This window comes from Cydia splendana, chromosome 2 (genome assembly GCF_910591565.1).
Source record: "Cydia splendana chromosome 2, ilCydSple1.2, whole genome shotgun sequence".
Taxonomy (NCBI): domain Eukaryota; kingdom Metazoa; phylum Arthropoda; class Insecta; order Lepidoptera; family Tortricidae; genus Cydia; species Cydia splendana.
The window spans coordinates 25757662-25776932 of NC_085961.1; the positions used below are offsets into that span (position 1 = coordinate 25757662).

At 34.5% G+C, this 19271-nt stretch overlaps 1 protein-coding gene across 1 annotated transcript in view; it reads right to left on the reverse strand.

The window, feature by feature from the left end:
• Positions 1-16740: 16740 nt before the first annotated feature.
• The window catches only part of LOC134799774 (insulin-like growth factor-binding protein 7), a 37787-nt gene continuing 35256 nt past the window's right edge, over positions 16741-19271 (reverse strand). The window contains exon 3 of the mRNA XM_063772188.1: positions 16741-16996. Coding sequence (XP_063628258.1) covers positions 16894-16996 — 103 coding nt within the window. The 3' untranslated portion in view covers positions 16741-16893. The remainder of the gene's footprint in view (positions 16997-19271) is intronic.

Consider the following 19271-nt stretch of genomic DNA (forward strand, 5'->3'; position numbering starts at 1 on the left):
TACCAAATTTTTGAAATGACTAAAGTAATTTGAAATTATGTATATTAAACGGAGTCGTATAAAATAACACAAATACTAATTACAGTTATATGGTTATGCCAAAAGAACTTTCATATCACATTGACATGGAAAATGGTGGTACTTGTTAGACCTGCAAGTGTAGCACGTCACTCCGCACTCGCTCCGTCTCGTGCAACTGACGACTTGATACATGAAGTCGAGTGCTAACAGAAAAATAAAAAAATGTTAATGTAAGAAACATCAGCAACACTACAAATTTTGAATGCATGTACAAACAAACAATAATTAATTAATTAACTAAAATGAAACAAATTATTTAATCTATCCACATATTATTTTATTAAATATTGGACAAGTAATAAATAATGATAGGATTAAACGAACTTACCTGAAGTGAAGTTCAATCCTGATTATATGAAGCATTTGGTCCTGAATAATTAACAATGTAGTACATCTCGCTCGCTTGCCATTTAACGCGAATTTAGAGCCGCCATAAAAGAAAAAATCACCAACTGTCAAGATGACACTTCATATAGTTTAGAGCATACATACACTGATTGGGAAGTAACCATGAATTCATGGTTACTCGAGGAGGGTGGGGGTACCCCTTATTCAGGACCAAATGCTTCATATAATCAGGATTGAACTTCACTTCAGGTAAGTTCGTTTAATCCTATCATTATATTTGCATTTGGTCCTGAATAATTAACAATGTAGATGTTTAGAGAAGAGAATTAAATAATTTGTTAAAACCAAATACTTATCTCAAAAAACTACCCAAAAAACAAGCACTTGTATTTTTGGCAAGAATGTATATATATTTTATATATCTATCATGGATACCTATCTCTATATATCAGCAAAGGTAAACTAAACATAAGTTGCCATGAGAAATCTTAAAGTAGATCAATGTTTCAAATTCTCCCTCCTATAATATGAGAATTATCAACAATAAAATTAGAGTCTGAACTTATCATGCTATTTTAATAAGTAAATACTTTGAGAATCAGAGATTTACTGTGTACAAAATTTTGAACATGTAAAGATACCTAATAAATATCTAACAAAAGTAGCAGACTAGTTATCTGGAGCATCCCTTCGTTATAAAACATTATATTCACTGGTGAGACCTGCCCTTATGATCTTTACCTTAACCAATGTGAGACATGATAATTCCATTATGTAAAGAAAATATAGAAATATTATTACTCCCTCTTTTAGTACTAAGTAGCATCTATGTAATGTACCTATATTATGGTATATAAATATAAAGCCTCCATAAAAGAAGGAAGACATGTGAATTGTTACTATTTACCTTATACTTTCTTGTTACTTGTCTAAGATACGTAAGACAAGGTTTTAAGATATTATGATGCCATATTTTTCTCTAATATTGTATTCGTTTATTCCAATAAGTACGTATTTCATTTCCTTCCTTTTATTTATTTATTCATAAACAAATGTGTCTGAATAGTCATATTTCTTTATCTCAGGTCTTCAAAGAGTATTGCTATTCTAAATAAACATAAAAAGAATTGTACTATTTGTTGAAATAAGAAGTATCTAGGCCTGTAATCTTAGTTTCAAAATCTCAAGTTGATTTATTATTCGTGTCATACACCCTCAAAATTAAATAGATTCGCATTGCTTCTCGTGCATGCAAGTAAGCGTAATTTATTGCATGTCCATATTCTAAAATCCGAATACAACTCTTCTTTCCCCGGTTGGAGTATCTTGAGACATGTTTGGAGTTGTTTCAACTAAATATAGTAAATTTGTTACTACATGGTGACTTAACACTAGATAGTTTATGTTGGAAGGGATTTAAGTATCCTTATTTAAAAAGTTGTTAAGTAACCACTTAACTAAGCTAACTAAGTAGTCACTTTCTAACTATGCTAAAAGGGGTATAACCATTTATATAGCCTACACTTAAAATATAATAAATTGCTTTCCTAGCTACAACAAGTTTCACTTTGTATTATATTTTGATATTTTATTTCATCATCATCATATCAGCCAGAGGACGTCCACTGCTGGACATATGCATAGGGAATATTTTATTTATTTATTATAAATGTCTAGAGGTAAGTACTTATATAAAAAGAGGATCCTGTTGGGTATCATTCTTTCAATTATTTGTTCTAGTATTTCTCAACCACTACAGAATCTAACAAAATAAGCAATTTAAACCAAAACAACATGTAATTAGGTCAAATAATGTAAAACATTTATTTAGGGACTGTGAAATAATAACCACACATATGTATGTGGATCGGTCTGTGACGTTTCGTGCACTATCCCATAATAAAAACCACAAATCACTTACAACATGTGCATACACCTCGAGAATTCTAAATAGGTACTAAGAAAAACAGAATATGACTATTTACATAACATAGTTATGAGCTTATGAGTTATTATAGATAGACAGTTTGTCTCGAATGTTCTGTTAAGTGAAAATATCTTCATAGATCAGCTTGGACAGTCGTAAGACTGCTGAGAGGTGTCCCTATCTATCCACTTTCTGTTGGGTCTTTACTGATCATATTCGTACAGAGAGTATAAAGCAAAACATATAAATGCAACAAAATGATCTGTTGTAAATTTTATTATACTTGTGAAATTGTTTCAATTCACTACTGATTATTTATACAATTATAATTGATTACTTAGATCATTAGAGATAAAAGAAAAATATCTATTGCTCATTATGGCATAAAATGGGCATAAAGCATAATTTTACTTTCGGAATCCAATCCTTCTTTCATTTCAGCTCTACTATCGATAATTGTCTCTGATGGACCTGACCCATTATCATTAGCCCCCCAACCGTTCAAAGTAATTTTACAGTACCAAGAGGTATCAAACATTCAAACACAGATATAAATAAATACCTAAGTAATAATATTATTTCATTTTATGTTTTGGCCTTAAAGTTAGCTAAGACCGTTACTGTTTTAAAATCTCAAGGATTCTGCTATAGAAATTTGGTAGATAAAGCTTTCTCTTGACCCTTTAAAAAACAAATACAACAAGGTAATGGGGACACTAATGTTCAAAAGTTGGGAAATGTTATATAACTATTACATACTTACCTATAAAGCTAACTAATTATCTACCTACCTACCTACTTATATTTTATTATATTACCTACCAACCTAACTATTTCTTCTTTCTTATCACAAATGTATTCAAGTCTGCCCTTTAATGGGCATGAGCTTGTGCTGAACTGAACCCTATCATTTTGTAAAAGAGTTCCAAAAAATAAATAAATATTACCACTGTCTTATAAAGGCCAGGCTCCAATTTCACCACGGTGACAGGTGCGACAATTGTAAAACATCACTGTTGCTGACGTCACAGGCATCCATGGGCTACGGTTACCGCTTACCATCGGGCGGGCCGTATTCCTGTTTGCCACCATCATTGTTTTATTAAAAAAAACTTTATTATATCGGAAAAAAACAGATATTTCTCTTGCTAAGTTTATGACAATTGTCACAAGAAACACTACAATTGTCACGAAATTCCGACATATAACTCATTACCTGTCAAGAATTACCTACAATTCTTCTAAATCTTGACAATTGTCAGAAACTTCGCAAAAGAAATATCTGTTTTTTTCCGATATAATAAAGTTTTTTTAAATAATACAATGATGGTGGCAAACAGGAATACGGCCCGCCCGATAGTAAGTGGTAACCGTAGCCCATGGATGCCTGTGACGTCAGCAACAGTGATTTTACAATTGTCGCACCTGTCACCGTGGTGAAATTGGGGCCTGAAAGTTTGATAAATAAATGAGTTTGAAGCATTGTGCTATAATTTAATTGATATTAAATATCCATCCAGTGGACTGATTAAGATTTCATATGCATAGTTTTGGTATTGTATCCTTGTTCACCTACAGTCTTGTATTTTATACAACATACTGTTCATTATCTTACATTTGAAAGTAATAATAAACTCTCGACTTAATTCAATATATAATACATTTTTCTGAAGTAAATAGAAAATATGTCTTGTTTGATCGTTTTCACTTGTTCACCGAACAGGGCTTCGAGAACTTAAAATTCCATTGCTCAACTGACTGAGCTATCCGGGGACATTTCATAGTTTTGTTCACGTTATAATTGTGACATTTTCATATATATTTTTATGAGGGTGGCTAAAATAAATTAGTAGCCCTTGAAGGGTTATGTTATGATGTCTCCTTATGATATTAGAATTTATTAGTAAATTTGTATGGCAATTTACCAAACTGTATTCACACCATATGATATTATGAAACAAGCTAAAGCTATAGTAAACTTGTAAGTGTTAGTGAAAAAAGTATAAGCCATTAACCCCGGGATATGACCTTTCACAATAAGGCAGTGGTTTGGATCTAGTCCTTATAAAGGCTGTTAAATACCATTCTTTTGTACACTAGTATATGTGTGTGATATACACTGCCAAGTCACTTATTTATTTTATTGTATTAGTGCAGGTTACAGAATAAAAATGGTAGGCCATTCTTAAGCCTTAAAAGGGTTCAGCACATATTATAAATGCTTAGCATAGACATTAATCCAGAGACATTTTTCCAACAGCATCCAGAATATTGTTATTATTTGTAAACAGTAAGTAGATACTTAATTAGCATACAATAATGTTTAATGCCGCTAGCGGGCTTGTTAATGACAGAATATCACTGTCTATATTAGAATATGCTTGAGTTATTTATGTTATAGTATGTACATGAAACAGGACCACGTCCATGACTGTGCTAATGCTAGTGTGCTAATGTCATTTCTTATTTATTTTTATAATACAAAACGATTCACAAATTATCATCCCACGGATGACATGTTTTTCACATCATTCACATGTAATCCATTTTATTATCGAATAGTAGATTCTCTTGCTCGTCCCACGGACGATAGGCTTTTTGCCATGCAATAAGCATTATATTATAGTTAAAGTGAGTTGAAAAAGATCTGACCATCGTTCCACGAACGAAGCACAATGTCACCACGTGACATGTGATTATTTTCAAACAATGTTGCTATGCAATAAGCATTATATTATAGTTAAAGTGAGTTGAAAAAGATCTGACCTTCATTCCACGAACGAAGCACAATGTCGCCACGCGACATGTGAATATTTTCAAACCATGTCCCACGGACCTATGTCTATCTTCTCTATAGAATGAAGCGCAATATGTCGCCACTCGACATGTGAATATCTTTAAGCCAACACCTCCAACAATGTCCCACAGGACATAGACAAACTCGTCACACGAGTATGTATAAAAACTTGGCAAAAACTTTGTATAAGTACTCTATAATAAAGTGAGGTTAAGTACACGACTATTGTATTAGACCTCCAAGTTTCCCCACGGGAACACTTTTAGCACCTTATAGTTGCAAAAATTTGGAAAATGAAGACTACTTTTGTTTACCAGCTGAACACTATGCTGAACACCAATGCTGATTAAATCATCCGTAAAGATGTACAACGCTGTACATTGTGATGATGCGATATTTACAAATTTCAGACAGTATGCGACAGATGCGTGAGGCGCGCGCAAAATATATGAAGTGTCATCTTGACAGTTGGTGATTTTTTCTTTTATGGCGGCTCTAAATTCGCGTTAAATGGCAAGCGAGCGAGATGTACTACATTGTTAATTATTCAGGACCAAATGCAAATATAATTCAGTAATTTAAAATCATTCGACCGGTAACACAAATGATTGAGTACTTCAATACACAGTTTACCAGTAACACTCGAATGCAATTTTTAATAAACACATACAAAGAATTTTGTGAATAACTTAAACGTCTTAAAATCTTGCTTTGCTGGACGAAAAAAAAACACCTTTGAAGATCTCCACAAAATTACTTGACCAGATTATTGGTCGGCTGTGGCCTTCCCACGTATTCCTACATATTCCACTAACTGATCGCCACTTAAAAACTCCCATAAGAAGAAAATCATTACGAACATAGGAAATAAAAATTCAAATAATTTATTTAATCTTCAATGACCCGAAAATACAGGAAAATTTACTATCAAACATTAGTTGTACGACGGCAATATACTTAGTACCAGCCCTCGGGTAAATCGAGCGTGGAGATGGCATCGACCGTCGGCTTGGGGTCATTAAAATGAAATTTGCTTTCACGCTAACCGGAATATCGTGGTAGATATGAGCCCAGAGCTCAAGCGCGTCGCAAAATGACACTGTTCATAGTGTGCGGGAGGTATTTAGGGCATAATATCTAACTTGTAAAATGGTGGAGTATTAAGAGGAAGGTAGTTTAATTTGTTTTCAACTAACTTATGAGATGAGGCAATGGAGTTCAAATAATTAATGGAAACTGTTCGTCAAACTAGTTTTTGTTTCCGACGGTAACGCAACATGAAAATATTAAATTGCAAAGTTTGTTACTCATTAACAAGTTATTAAATTTTAGGACGCTGCTTGCTTCACGGCTGGCATTAAATCGACAATGCATTTTTACGAAACTGCTATTACCAACGAGATTTTACGAACTACTCACAACATAATTAACGCGTATGTAATACGTTATTTATAACCTCTCATAGGAGCGGTGGTGGCCGAGTGGATATGACGTCCGACTTTCGATCCGGAGGTCGCGGGTTCAAATCCTGGCTCGTACCAATGAGTTTTTCGGAACTTATGTACGAAATATCATTTGATGTTTACCACTAGCTTTTCGGTGAAGGAAAACATCGTGAGGAAACCTGCATACATCTGCGAAGAAATTCAAGTCCCCAATCCGCATTGGGCTAGCGTGGGGACTATAGCCCAAGCCCTCTCGCGCATGAGAGGAGGCCTGTGCCCAGCAGTGGGACGTATATAGGCTGAAATGATGAAATGATGATGAACCTCTCATTGCAAGCTCCCGTCGGGTCGGGTCTCGTCAGGTTGACAATACGTTTGATTAGGACAGTCTTAATATAAAAGTAGAAATTTTATTTGTCTCTGTACCTTCTTACATGCAGTTAACTGACAATTTGTAAAGTTACAGCAGAACCTCGATATCTGAACATCGATTATCCGAACTCTGTAGATGGCGGCCACCTTTATCCGTTTAGGTGATGAAGTCAAAAGCAAGTAATAAAAAACTATATTACATACGACAAAAGTTGGAGAATTAGTAGGACTACAACATTAATATACTGGATTATATAACGGATTGCTTTATTAGAATACAATCCCCCTAATGAGGGCGCCACTGGACGGACGATGCCCAGTAGAGTGTTGCTCTTAGTAACAGTTTTCACAACTTGAAAGTTCACACATCATGTAGTATCACAGTAAATTTGTTTGCAAGTGGAAACCCAGACTTCCTATAGCTCGTTTAGCTTTATAACTATTAACTCAACCCAGCTCCTCCAAGCTTCCTCAAACACTTCTACTGAGTTCCGATTAAAGCTGTATTACATACACCTATTTACATAATGAAATGGGAAACTTCATAACATTTCCTCGAGAAGTAAACTAATATTTCGACCGTGCTCGCTCTCATAGACAAATTTAAATATATCCACTAGCAAAACCAGATTATTTTGTTATATTTTCAGCGTTGATGGCTTTCAAATTTAGTACTATAGATCCGATACCATGACCCGAACCCTCCTCTTATCCTCGCTCTTGTTAAATCCATATTAATCCGTGAAACTTTCGTTTTTGTACATGAAAAGGTTGGGCGTAGGGTGAAAGATTAAATAAATAATATTGTAGGAGATATACTACTTATAACACTTATAACTAAAAAAAAATGTTGTGACCCGATTTACTTATAGGTATCCTATGACTACTATTGCCTATATGACTAAATATTAGATCGGTACATCAAAACTACTACTAACCAATTAGGTACCGCTTACGGGCAGTGATTCGAGGTTTGAACACGCTTTTCCCTTCAACCCTACCTTTAAAATTTCTGCTATTTATTGTTTGAGAAATTGTAATTTCTTAGCTAGGTACGAAGTAATATCTCACAATTTTCTTAACTAAGCTAGCTCAATTTGTTACATGTAAAAATAATGTTTAATGTTATCTACGACATTGATGTTGTTTATGAGTTTTCAGTCTTATTTATGTGCCAGACTCTGGCTCAAGACATTATAAAGATTTTCTTTAAAAAGATTAACAAGATATTGTTATTCTTGTCATTTTATGTACGTTAGTCTGTATGTGTATATGTGTATCTACAAAAGGGCCCCTTTAAATTCAACAATAATTTATGATGAACGGACCGTAACCCTACATTAAGCATGGCACGACATTCTTGATGTTAAATTGATATATTATTTAGTATTCCATATCTATCGTAAATGTATAATCTGTGGTAAGGGCAAGGCAAGCGGGCCCGTAATTATGCGAAACAGGGTAAGATAAAACATATCCCTTTCGGGGTGCGTACCAGGATCGTGTTGTTAATTAAAACATCACTTTAGAGGATTCTGTACGAGTTTCTGTCTTCAAAGGCCTGAAACAATAGTCCAGAGACCAGTTTGCCGCGCAAACTAAAACTTTTTTGAACGTTATTATCCTACTAAAATTATAGTTAGGTAATAGGTACCTAAATGTGAAAGTTACGATCTTCCAAACATCGTTGTTAATTAATTGGGAAATAATTACTACAGAATTGTACGAAAAGCATATAAATTTTTAAGCATACACAGACAGGTAAACTAATAAATACACACAGGAAGTGAAGTTAAGAAAAGCGTACATTAAATTATGCAGATGACGTGTTTGAGAGGGCCTCGCTCGTGGTCTCATGAGATAATGATACGGTACACTTCCGGGTTGACCCGAATTTGGGTGAGAATTATACGAGTATAAATCCGTTAAAAGGGAGAAGGTTCCTACACCGTACACAAGTAGATTCGGGTGCAGAGAAACCGGACTCTTTAATTTTCACAAAAATATATAGGTATTTGCAAGAATTTTTTTCTCACGTTAACTTATACTTTTTGCGACCGTAACGGAAAATCAATATATAATTCGAAATTCATTCATATAGGTAATATAAAATTTATTTTACAAGATAATTGACTGCGCGAAGCGTCGATGAGTAGCGAAGGTCTACGTTTCAGCTTGGGCAAAAATGTTTTCGTATGTCCGGATGTTCTCTCTACAGGTCGCAATTCTCAACCGATTCTCATGTAATTTTGTGAGTAACTAAGGTTCGATGGTTAGATTTTTTGGACGATTCAGTTTTTGGAAATACTTCAAAATCGCGGAGCCATACATTTATTCAGTTTAAAGCTATCCTCGCGAGGTCTATAGATCAGAGAGCCCCTAGTGATTATATAAATGAAACAATGCAGGGTTTTCTTTTAATTTTTTATTCCATGTGTGCACAATTAACGAGTAGCTTCGAGTAAACTTTATACAGGTTACAGTAAATATGTTTATTTTTGTTATGAATCCCTCAGTACTTACAACAGAAAAACAAATATAATTTGCCTTTGTACTTTTTTAAACCCTCCGTTTGGTTTCGCTGTCATCATAATACAAGGATCCAGTTAAAAAGAGTAGGTAGGTAACTATTACGTACAGTAAAAAATATTTTAAATAATGTTATTATATTATGACCATTCATTCATTTCAGGACTTCTATAAATCATTTTCGATGGTGAGAGTTTAAAGAAGTAGCCTAGAAATTAACACCAAAATATTACTTTGCTAATCCGCGAAAAGATAACGTGCTAGTCAATCAGTGCTAACCCGTTATACTTACTTGCGTATTTTTACATGCAATTAATATTCCCACCCTCCCACCGCAAAAATAAATACGCAAATAAATATAACAAACCACCACCAAAAGAATAAACCTCGACACGTGTTTCGCCTCTCTACGAGGCATCCTCAGGAGTTGTTGACGGTCTGACGCCCGGCAACGGAATGACCTGTCTAGAATGGTCGGCCATATTTATACCTTGACCACTCCCCCTACCGTGCAAGTGTGAGTGAGATGGAAAAATTCGTAATAACGGCGATGACGCAACATTCAATTGTTCGTTAAGAATCATGCCCCTATTGTTGTACCTAATTATTTCCAGTTGTTCCAGAACACCCAAACGCAATCCCTTTTCGCAAACATGTAAAATATCAAAAGAATGATTCTCAGATAAAGTGTGACCTGTATCTAATAAGTGCTTTGCAAAATTGGACTTCTCTGGATGGTTATGTCTATATGACGCAACATGCTCTTTATACCTAGTAGTGAAACTACGGCCCGTTTGCCCCACATACACTTTATTGCAATCGTCACAGGTAAGCTTATAAACTCCAGACTTTTTCCCATTCTCGATCTTATCTTTGCCATTGCAAAGCTTCGAGTGCAAAGTATTATTTGTCTTAAAGGCCACAGGAATGTCGTTAGACTTCAAAATTTTGTAAATTGCATCAGACAACTTGCCAACATAAGTTATGCTCGCTTTATATTTCTTAATCGGTTCGGAGGATCGTGCCGCATACAACATAGTGTTGACCATACTATTCCGCTTTTTCCTGATGATACCATCCACAACAGACTTATCGTAACCATTCGAAACTGCTAAGTGATAAATATTATTTAATTCAATCTGATAGTGTTCATCAGAAAGAGGCACAGTCAACATTCTATGCACATAACAATGAAAAGCAGCCAACTTATGCTGCCACGGATGCGTGGAAGAAGCCGGGATAACTGTATCGGTATGTGTAGGCTTACGGTAAATTTTGAACTGATGCCTGTTGTTTACTTTAGTGATTGTTAAATCTAGAAAATTCAATGAGTTGTCTTGCTCTAGTTCCTTTTTAAACTTAATTTTTGGATGCTTACCATTAATTTCAGCAATAAATGCATCCAGCAGGCCCATACTACCCGTCCAACAAATAATCAAATCATCCACGTATCTAAAATAGTATAATATATTATTGTTGCCCGCAATATGCTGGTTCTCAAAATGGTCCATATAAATATCAGCCATTAAAGGACTTAGTGGTGAACCCATAGCCAAACCATCACTTTGCAAATAATACTGTCCCCCAAATCTGAAATAATTTTGTTTCATACAAATCGCTGTTAGATCTATCAATTCATCTACTTCCCCTGGATGTAAACGTTGCCTTTCAAAAAGACCCTTAATAATCTCCAAAGTCTCTCCATATGGCACATTTGTAAACAAACTGTCTACATCCAATGAAAGAAGAACAGCATTATCTGGTATGTTAATGTCCTGGATCTTTTCTATTAACTGCAAGCTATTTTTCAAGCAATATTTCGGCTGGAACTGGGACTTGTCTCTTATAATGGAATTCAACCTTTTTGCCAGATTATAAGTTGGCGCACCCAAATATGAGACCACTGGACGAACTGGGATATTATCCTTATGAATTTTGGGAAGTCCATAAAGAATAGGAGCTCGTGGATTCATAGGCACAACCATACTCTTCTGATGTTCGGTTTCAAAAACAAATGAAGAATTCTTAACTGCTTGTCTAAGATCTTTCTGGAACCCTGGAGTTGGGTCTCTTTGCAATCTCGAAAATCCGTCACCTTGAATAAGGTCTAGTACTTTCTGAATATACTGTCCCTTCTCCATAATCACAATGCAGTTGCCTTTATCTGCCTTTGAAACCACCAAATCACTGTCTTGCACTTTCTGTTGTATAGATCTTAGCAGCAAAACATCAGAATCAACACACGCACTCTGTGCTGGACTAGTACTCTTGATAACATTAGCCACCATGGTCTTTGTATCTACATCACCACGGCCCCGCACTATTGCAACCTCAGAATCCACTGCCAAATTTTCTAATGTTCTATGAGTAATTTTTGTCTGGAAATTATACTTCAAACCTTTATCTAAAAGCCCAATTTCATTTTCTGAGAACTCCACATTAGTTAAATTCTTGACTCGAGGATGGAAAACATGGTGAGTTGTTACTTGCACATCCCTTCTCCTTAAAAATGAACCAGAACTCGACTCTGTTAACCTATGCAATTTGTTAAGCTGGGTAGTATACATCTGGTGTGCAAGTTCAGAAGCAAAGTATCTCGCCTTCTGGTCCAGAATATCGAATTCGAGATTATGCAACTTAAATGAAAGTTCTGAATATAACACCTTAAGATGCAATTTCAAATTATCCCTTACTGAAAACCAGTGGCGAGATTCTTCGTTCAACCATATTTTCTGAGCCCTATTAATAGCCAATTTAGCAGCCCTGGAAGTACTACTACAGCGGAAATGGATGTAATTAGGAACAACATTCAAACGCTTGCACTGTTGGTTAAACCAAACATTCTGGACAGCTGCACGATGTTGTTTGGTTAGTTTGACATAAAGTCGTGCCTGTTCGGCCACGCAAGCCGTTTTCAAATAGTGAATAGAATCAGGCGTTACTTTGCGGAAATCCATACTAAAACCAAAACCAAAACCAAAATATTACTTTGCTAATCCGCGAAAAGATAACGTGCTAGTCAATCAGTGCTAACCCGTTATACTTACTTGCGTATTTTTACATGCAATTAATATTCCCACCCTCCCACCGCAAAAATAAATACGCAAATAAATATAACAAACCACCACCAAAAGAATAAATGGGGAATGGGGGAGTGGTCAAGGTATAAATATGGCCGACCATTCTAGACAGGTCATTCCGTTGCCGGGCGTCAGACCGTCAACAACTCCTGAGGATGCCTCGTAGAGAGGCGAAACACGTGTCGAGGTTTATTCTTTTGGTGGTGGTTTGTTATATTTATTTGCGTATTTATTTTTGCGGTGGGAGGGTGGGAATATTAATTGCATGTAAAAATACGCAAGTAAGTATAACGGGTTAGCACTGATTGACTAGCACGTTATCTTTTCGCGGATTAGCAAAGTAATATTTTGGTTTTAATTAGTATGGATTTCCGCAAAGTAACGCCTGATTCTATTCACTAAGTAGCCTAGATACTAATCTAATAAATAGTACCACAAATGCGCTGTACACTTCAGACAATTATCAATGTACAGAATAGTATATTATAAATTAAAATTGTCTATATTTTGGACAACTTTTCTAAATTGCTTTTTATTGAATAATCAATTCCATGTTACTTTAATTTTTGAAATAAAAAAAGTTCATTTTTTAAAACACATCTACTTGGTGGGTAAATGAACTTTTTCTTGTTACTCATTGCCGTAGTGTCGCCGGAGTCACTTTTTTTTTAATTAACCAAACATGCATAGGTATGTGTAGTACTTATAAGCACAATAATATAACGTGGTACAAGAGTTCTTCTAACAAACTGTTGTGGCCTGGCTGATGGGACGATATTTACTTATAAAGAAATAGTTCATTCACCAGGTACATAAATTGCTACAACATAACGATTTTTTTGTATCCCCTTTACAAAACATTTAACTATCTTAAAAGAAGATTGTATCTCGATTTATACAAGTACCTATTCATTGTACAGTTTAACAATAGCTACTTGTGTACTCGTTAATAGTAAAATGTATATTTAGTACCAAAAATAAAGAACAGAAATAAATAATACCCAATTCAAATTCAGATGCTGTTGTGTAGCCGTAAAGAAATAATTTCTAATCTAAAATCGTTGTTTCATTCAGCCAACCGAATAATTAATGTTTCGACCAAGATATCTTTCGACGAAAATAATGAATCAATCGTAAAGTTTCAAGAGCAAGGAATGATTTTAGGTATTATCCATTGCATATTTAATGGCGGATAATGTAGAAGTTCAACTAAGTACACAATCAAGAATACAGCTTAGCTTCTTCCTGGATTTATAAATGTTAATGTTTTAACAAAATTGTAGGTATGTATTAACCTACTTTGTACTTGATAAAAAAATATGACTTGTACTAACAACGCTACCCACAATTGATTCCGTCAAAGAAAAAACAAAGCGTATTAAAATGGAAATAAGTTTTTCTTTCTTAATCAAAACGAATGATACTCATAATTTTATTTATAAGTTTCAGATTGTTAGAAAAATAAAACATTTTAGTAAAATGTCCAAGTTCACAAAATAATCGTAGGCCAGTTAAACAGTAATCAATTGTAACTTATTATATTACTTATAACATTCTTATTATAATTTTCTTATTATTCAACTTTACAAGTTTAAGTAGATACAAGATAAAAATGCTAATCAGATTCATATTTACAAGAAGAGAGATTAGGTACTACAATACATACAATGTTTTAACGTACTCTTAATTATACAGTAACCTGGAAGCACACACCAATATTGATAGAATAGATACACTTTTACAATTTAGTTGTAACTTTATTTTTACAAAATATACTGCAACTATACAACAGTTAGATAAATTAAAATAAACACTGCAAGTCTGTAAATAATAACCATATACATACACTAGTTTTGTTTTATTACCACTCAATCTCTCATGTTATCGGCTAATAACTCATTGTGACTTGTTCAAACATTTATACCAATGGCCAGACACGGTAAAATGGAAGTCGACGGGCTACAATGAAACCTACGATTCAAATTACATTTATTGGAAATGAAATGTCATTTGTAAACAGTGTGATGTGTGATCAATGCATCAATGCCGCAATAGCTGTAACATACGGTTCCTGAATATATAGAGAGTATAATATCTGCGTAGATAATGCAGTGTATGTAACTGCACATAATTAGGTATTAAAACACTCGTGTGATCTTATTATAAGCTGCACTCTTATTTTATGAAGCAGTTACATAAACTCCTATTGTGTATCACTTATCATCATACACTATTCCCAGGTATTTCACGAAATGCCTAGTCATATATTAAAGTTAGTCATAAAAAATATATGTCATACTTTGCCTTAACGTTTTAGGCGTTTTATTCTATGTCTAGGGATTTTATAGAATACCCGACAATACAGATCCGGTGACATATTATGTACACACAATGAATAGGGTACAGTAGGTATACTTTACTGTATGTATAGCCTGTATAGCCTTGGCTAACTGTTTACATAGCATATTGAAATATGCCAAAAAATGCATATTTGAACGAACAAGGTATTCGTGAGGCAAGCTTATCTCTTGTAGCTGTAAATCCGAGTCCGTGTTTTGAACAAGACGAGTTTCTGATTAAATAATTAATGTCGATACTGGATACACTTGATCGAGATGTTACCTGTAATCAAAGAAAACATGTTTTATCTAAACTACCAGTACATAGGGCAGATTAGATTAAAGCTGCTGTTGCAAAACGCTTTTTAAGTACGTATACTACGCGTCAAAACAGGACAAAAATATTTTCCCTGATGAAATCTTCTCTAGATTTGACATAGGTGTTATAAACTGAAATATTAAAAAAATAGAAGTCTAAAACTTGGCTTTATTATAAAAACAGGTACATACTTAAATAAGTATTCGACCTGGGTAATTGGGTATCCTTCATCTAATTCGTCTTCAGTTTTAATATATCAAATCAAAGAAGCCAATTTTCGTTATGTAGGCTCAAATCAAATCAAAAGTAGGCTTTAAAATGTAACTTTGTCAGCACAAATTTAATTTATCTATGTCCCGTATCTTGTACCTATTAAGATTGGCCCACGTCTCTTTATTTAATTCAACCATCAAAAGGAAATACTAAAATAAGTATACATATATGTTTCCATACATTTTCCATTACCTATTCATTATACGAAAAACAAAAAAGATATATATTAGCCGGTATTAGCAACGGGCAATTTTCCTAACGTAAGGACAAAAAAAAGCTTACTTATTATTATTAATAATATCACTTTTAGAAATATTAAAAATGTACGACACGTAAGCGATATTTTGGCGGAATGCTATATTAGTGATTATAAATAGGTATGTAAATGTTTTAAAAACGTGTCAGATAGAATAGGTTAAGATTGATAAAACACACATTTTCAATGTAACCTCAGAATTTCATATGTTATCTCAGAACTTTTTTACAAAAAATAATTAAATTAAACCAGGGCATCTATTCAAGCTGCAATTTATAGAAGCTGTACATCGGGCACTAAAGCAGATCCTGGCATTAAAGCCTTTCATTCGCCTGAATGGTGAAATAACGAGGTACCTATTCCAGAACTGGACACACAAAGTGAACGTAGGTACTAGCGAACTGGTGGAGCATATTTTGTAGTAGGTCTGCACTGGTTGCACTACAAGTTTGGATTTTATCCGAGTCATCTTTATATTCGCATTTAATAAGGATAAGTAAACGAAATAAATTTTCTAACACTTATTGGGCATGAAAAGATTAACAAAATAAAATATGAGAGTAGCGTTATTAAACAAATAAATCATATTATAGGACTATTTTGCACAGTTCGACTTAGCCCCACAGTACCTAAGCACAAGAAGGCTTGTGTTGTGGGTTTTAGATAACGATATATAATATAGAGTTATGTATAAATACTTTTATACTTATATAGAAAACATTCATAACTCAGGAACGAATATATGATAAAACACATACGAAGTTACATATGTCTTTGAACACAAATAAATGCCCTTAGGCTGACTACCGACAAGGCTAGGAGGCCGTCTTGATACAATGTACAGTACTCATAAAATAAATAAGTATGTTCGCGATGCACTACAAGTGATAGTAAAATGCTGTCATAGATCTCGTCTAATATTTTGGGTGTGCATCTGAATTTTAAATAGTTATATTATATAGACTCACCTTGTACAAAACGATCGCCTCACACTATCTAATTTATTGTCACTAGAGACAACGCTTCCTGGTCTGGGTCTGAAGCTGGTCCTCACATTCTACAGTTTTTGAGATATGTTTAATTTCTACTCTATGAACATATAATACAAGGTCCATTTTGCCCCAGCTTCACGTGGTGCACGTGCCCTCGATGCACTGTAGCTTGGGCTCGCAAGTTCCTTTGAACTCGCCGCAGTCTTCTCCTAACGTTCTTGCACATACTTTGCAGCATCTGTAAACAATATAAAGAGTATTGTAATATTTGTAATGTCACAGGAAAACAAAAAGATTTTTAACCCAAGAACCTGATGCATTCCTTTGTTGATTGAACATTTCCAAAATGTAAGATCGAGACCAAAAGGAGCTGGACTACACATATAATATAACACGTCAAAGGAATGTATGCAAAGCTTTTATATTATTCAATTTCATATTAACTTCACACTGAATAGGCGTTACATCTGGATTGTTGAATGTTTAAGAACTACAATAAGACTCCAACAAAAAAATATGGTTGTTTGTAAAGTCGGTTTACGGACGATAATTTTGCGTTATCGTCATAAGAAAACATTACCATTACATTACGTAACGTTACCATGGAGATCTGTCCACAACGGTAGGTACCATGGAGATATGTCCACAACGTGACACATTTTCGTGCATGCCACCGATGTTCATTGATTTATAAATTTAAGACGTTATCACGTCAATAATCTAACGTCTGCGATCTATGCTATTTGGTGACAGTCGCTATTCGCCTCGGCACTCCCAAGTGTCTTTTTTTATGACGATTGTGCGAAGTCATAACTTTTTAAAAACCTAAGTTTGACAAATTTCAAAACAAGTGTGATAAAAATTATGTTCCTAAGTTATAATTACGTTAAAATCAAATATGTGCTTAACTTGTATTTTGTTATTTGACTGCTCAGCTATTACTATCTTATAGACGAAATAAGAGAAATTACGGAAGTTTTTTTATTAATATAAGCATTCTTTAGTACAAAATCCTTCAAACATTTCTATTAATTAAAAAGGCTTCATTTGAATACTGCTTTGCGAAGAACAAAAGCGATTATTCGATGAAACTTTTTTATTACCTCGTTTCGGTTCTTTGTTTATATTTTATGAATGGTGAAAAAGGTGAAGCGAGTTTCACAGGGGAACTTCAGTAATAGCATTAGACTTCCGTACTTTTGAAGTTTGTGGACAAGATTGCGTTAAGTGGATCAGTCAGTCGTCTTAAGTCTTAACCAATAAATAGGCGACAATCAAATGTAAGCCGGAAAATAAGATATAATATTTTGCAAATTTTTATCGGGACATCGCAGATTGAAATCGACTCGTATCGATGAATTTTCGCTGACTTAATAACAGCGGGAAATACCAACCCTATGCCGTAAAGGCCTATTAGTTATGCTTATAGCCCTTGTAGAAGTAAAGGTGTAGTTAAGCATTTCCGGAGCTCTTTGAAATCCAGACATCCACAGTTCAACATAACACGCATCGGACGAATCGCATCATGCATGTATTAGGATTAGGCATAGGGAATGCAAATCGGTTATTTTCGGTTATTTTTTGTATGGAAATTATCGGTTATTAACCGAAACCGCGGTTATTTCCATACAAAAAATAACCGATTTGCATTCCCTAATTAGGCAGCAAATTCGTTATTTTATTTTATTATTTTACTAGCTGTGCCCGCGGCTCCGCCCGCGTGGAATTCGGTCTGTGTCAGTAAGCGGCTAATTTCTAATCCTAATTTCTCTCCCTCTCCCCTGGAGGCGGAACTTGAAAAATGTTTCGATATAAAAACGCAATTTGATAGACAGTTGTACATTTTTACTTTTAGTATGGAAATCAGTCACATCATTTTATCACGAAAATTGACAGTGCTGCAGCAGTAACGTTGCAACAGAGTAATGCTGCTGCAGTCGCTATATATTAGAAAGTTATTAAAAACGCGAGCGAAGCCAGCCCGAAAATTTTTCGATATTAAAACGCAATTTGATAGACAGTTGTACATTTTTACTTTTAGTATGGAAATCAGTCACATCATTTTATCCGGAAATTGACAGTGCTGCAGCAGTAACGTTGCAACAGAGTAATGCTGCTGCAGTCGCCATATATTAGAAAGTGATTAAAAACGCGAGCGAAGCGAGCGCGAAAATTTTTCGATATTAAAACGCAATTTGATAGACAGCTGTACATTTTTACTTTTAGTATGGAAATCAGTCACATCATTTTATCACGAAAGTTGACAGTGCTACAGCAGTAACGTTGCAACAGAGTAATGCTGCTGCAATCGCCATATCTTAGAAAGTGATCGAAAACGCGAGCGAAGCGAGCGCGAAATTTTTTCAGTATAAATAGGCAATTTGATAGACAGTTGTACATTTTTACTTTTAGTATGGAAATCAGTCACATCATTTTATCACGAAAATTGACAGTGCTGCAGCAGCAACGTTGCAACAGAGTAATGCTGCTGCAGTCGCCATATCTTAGAAAGT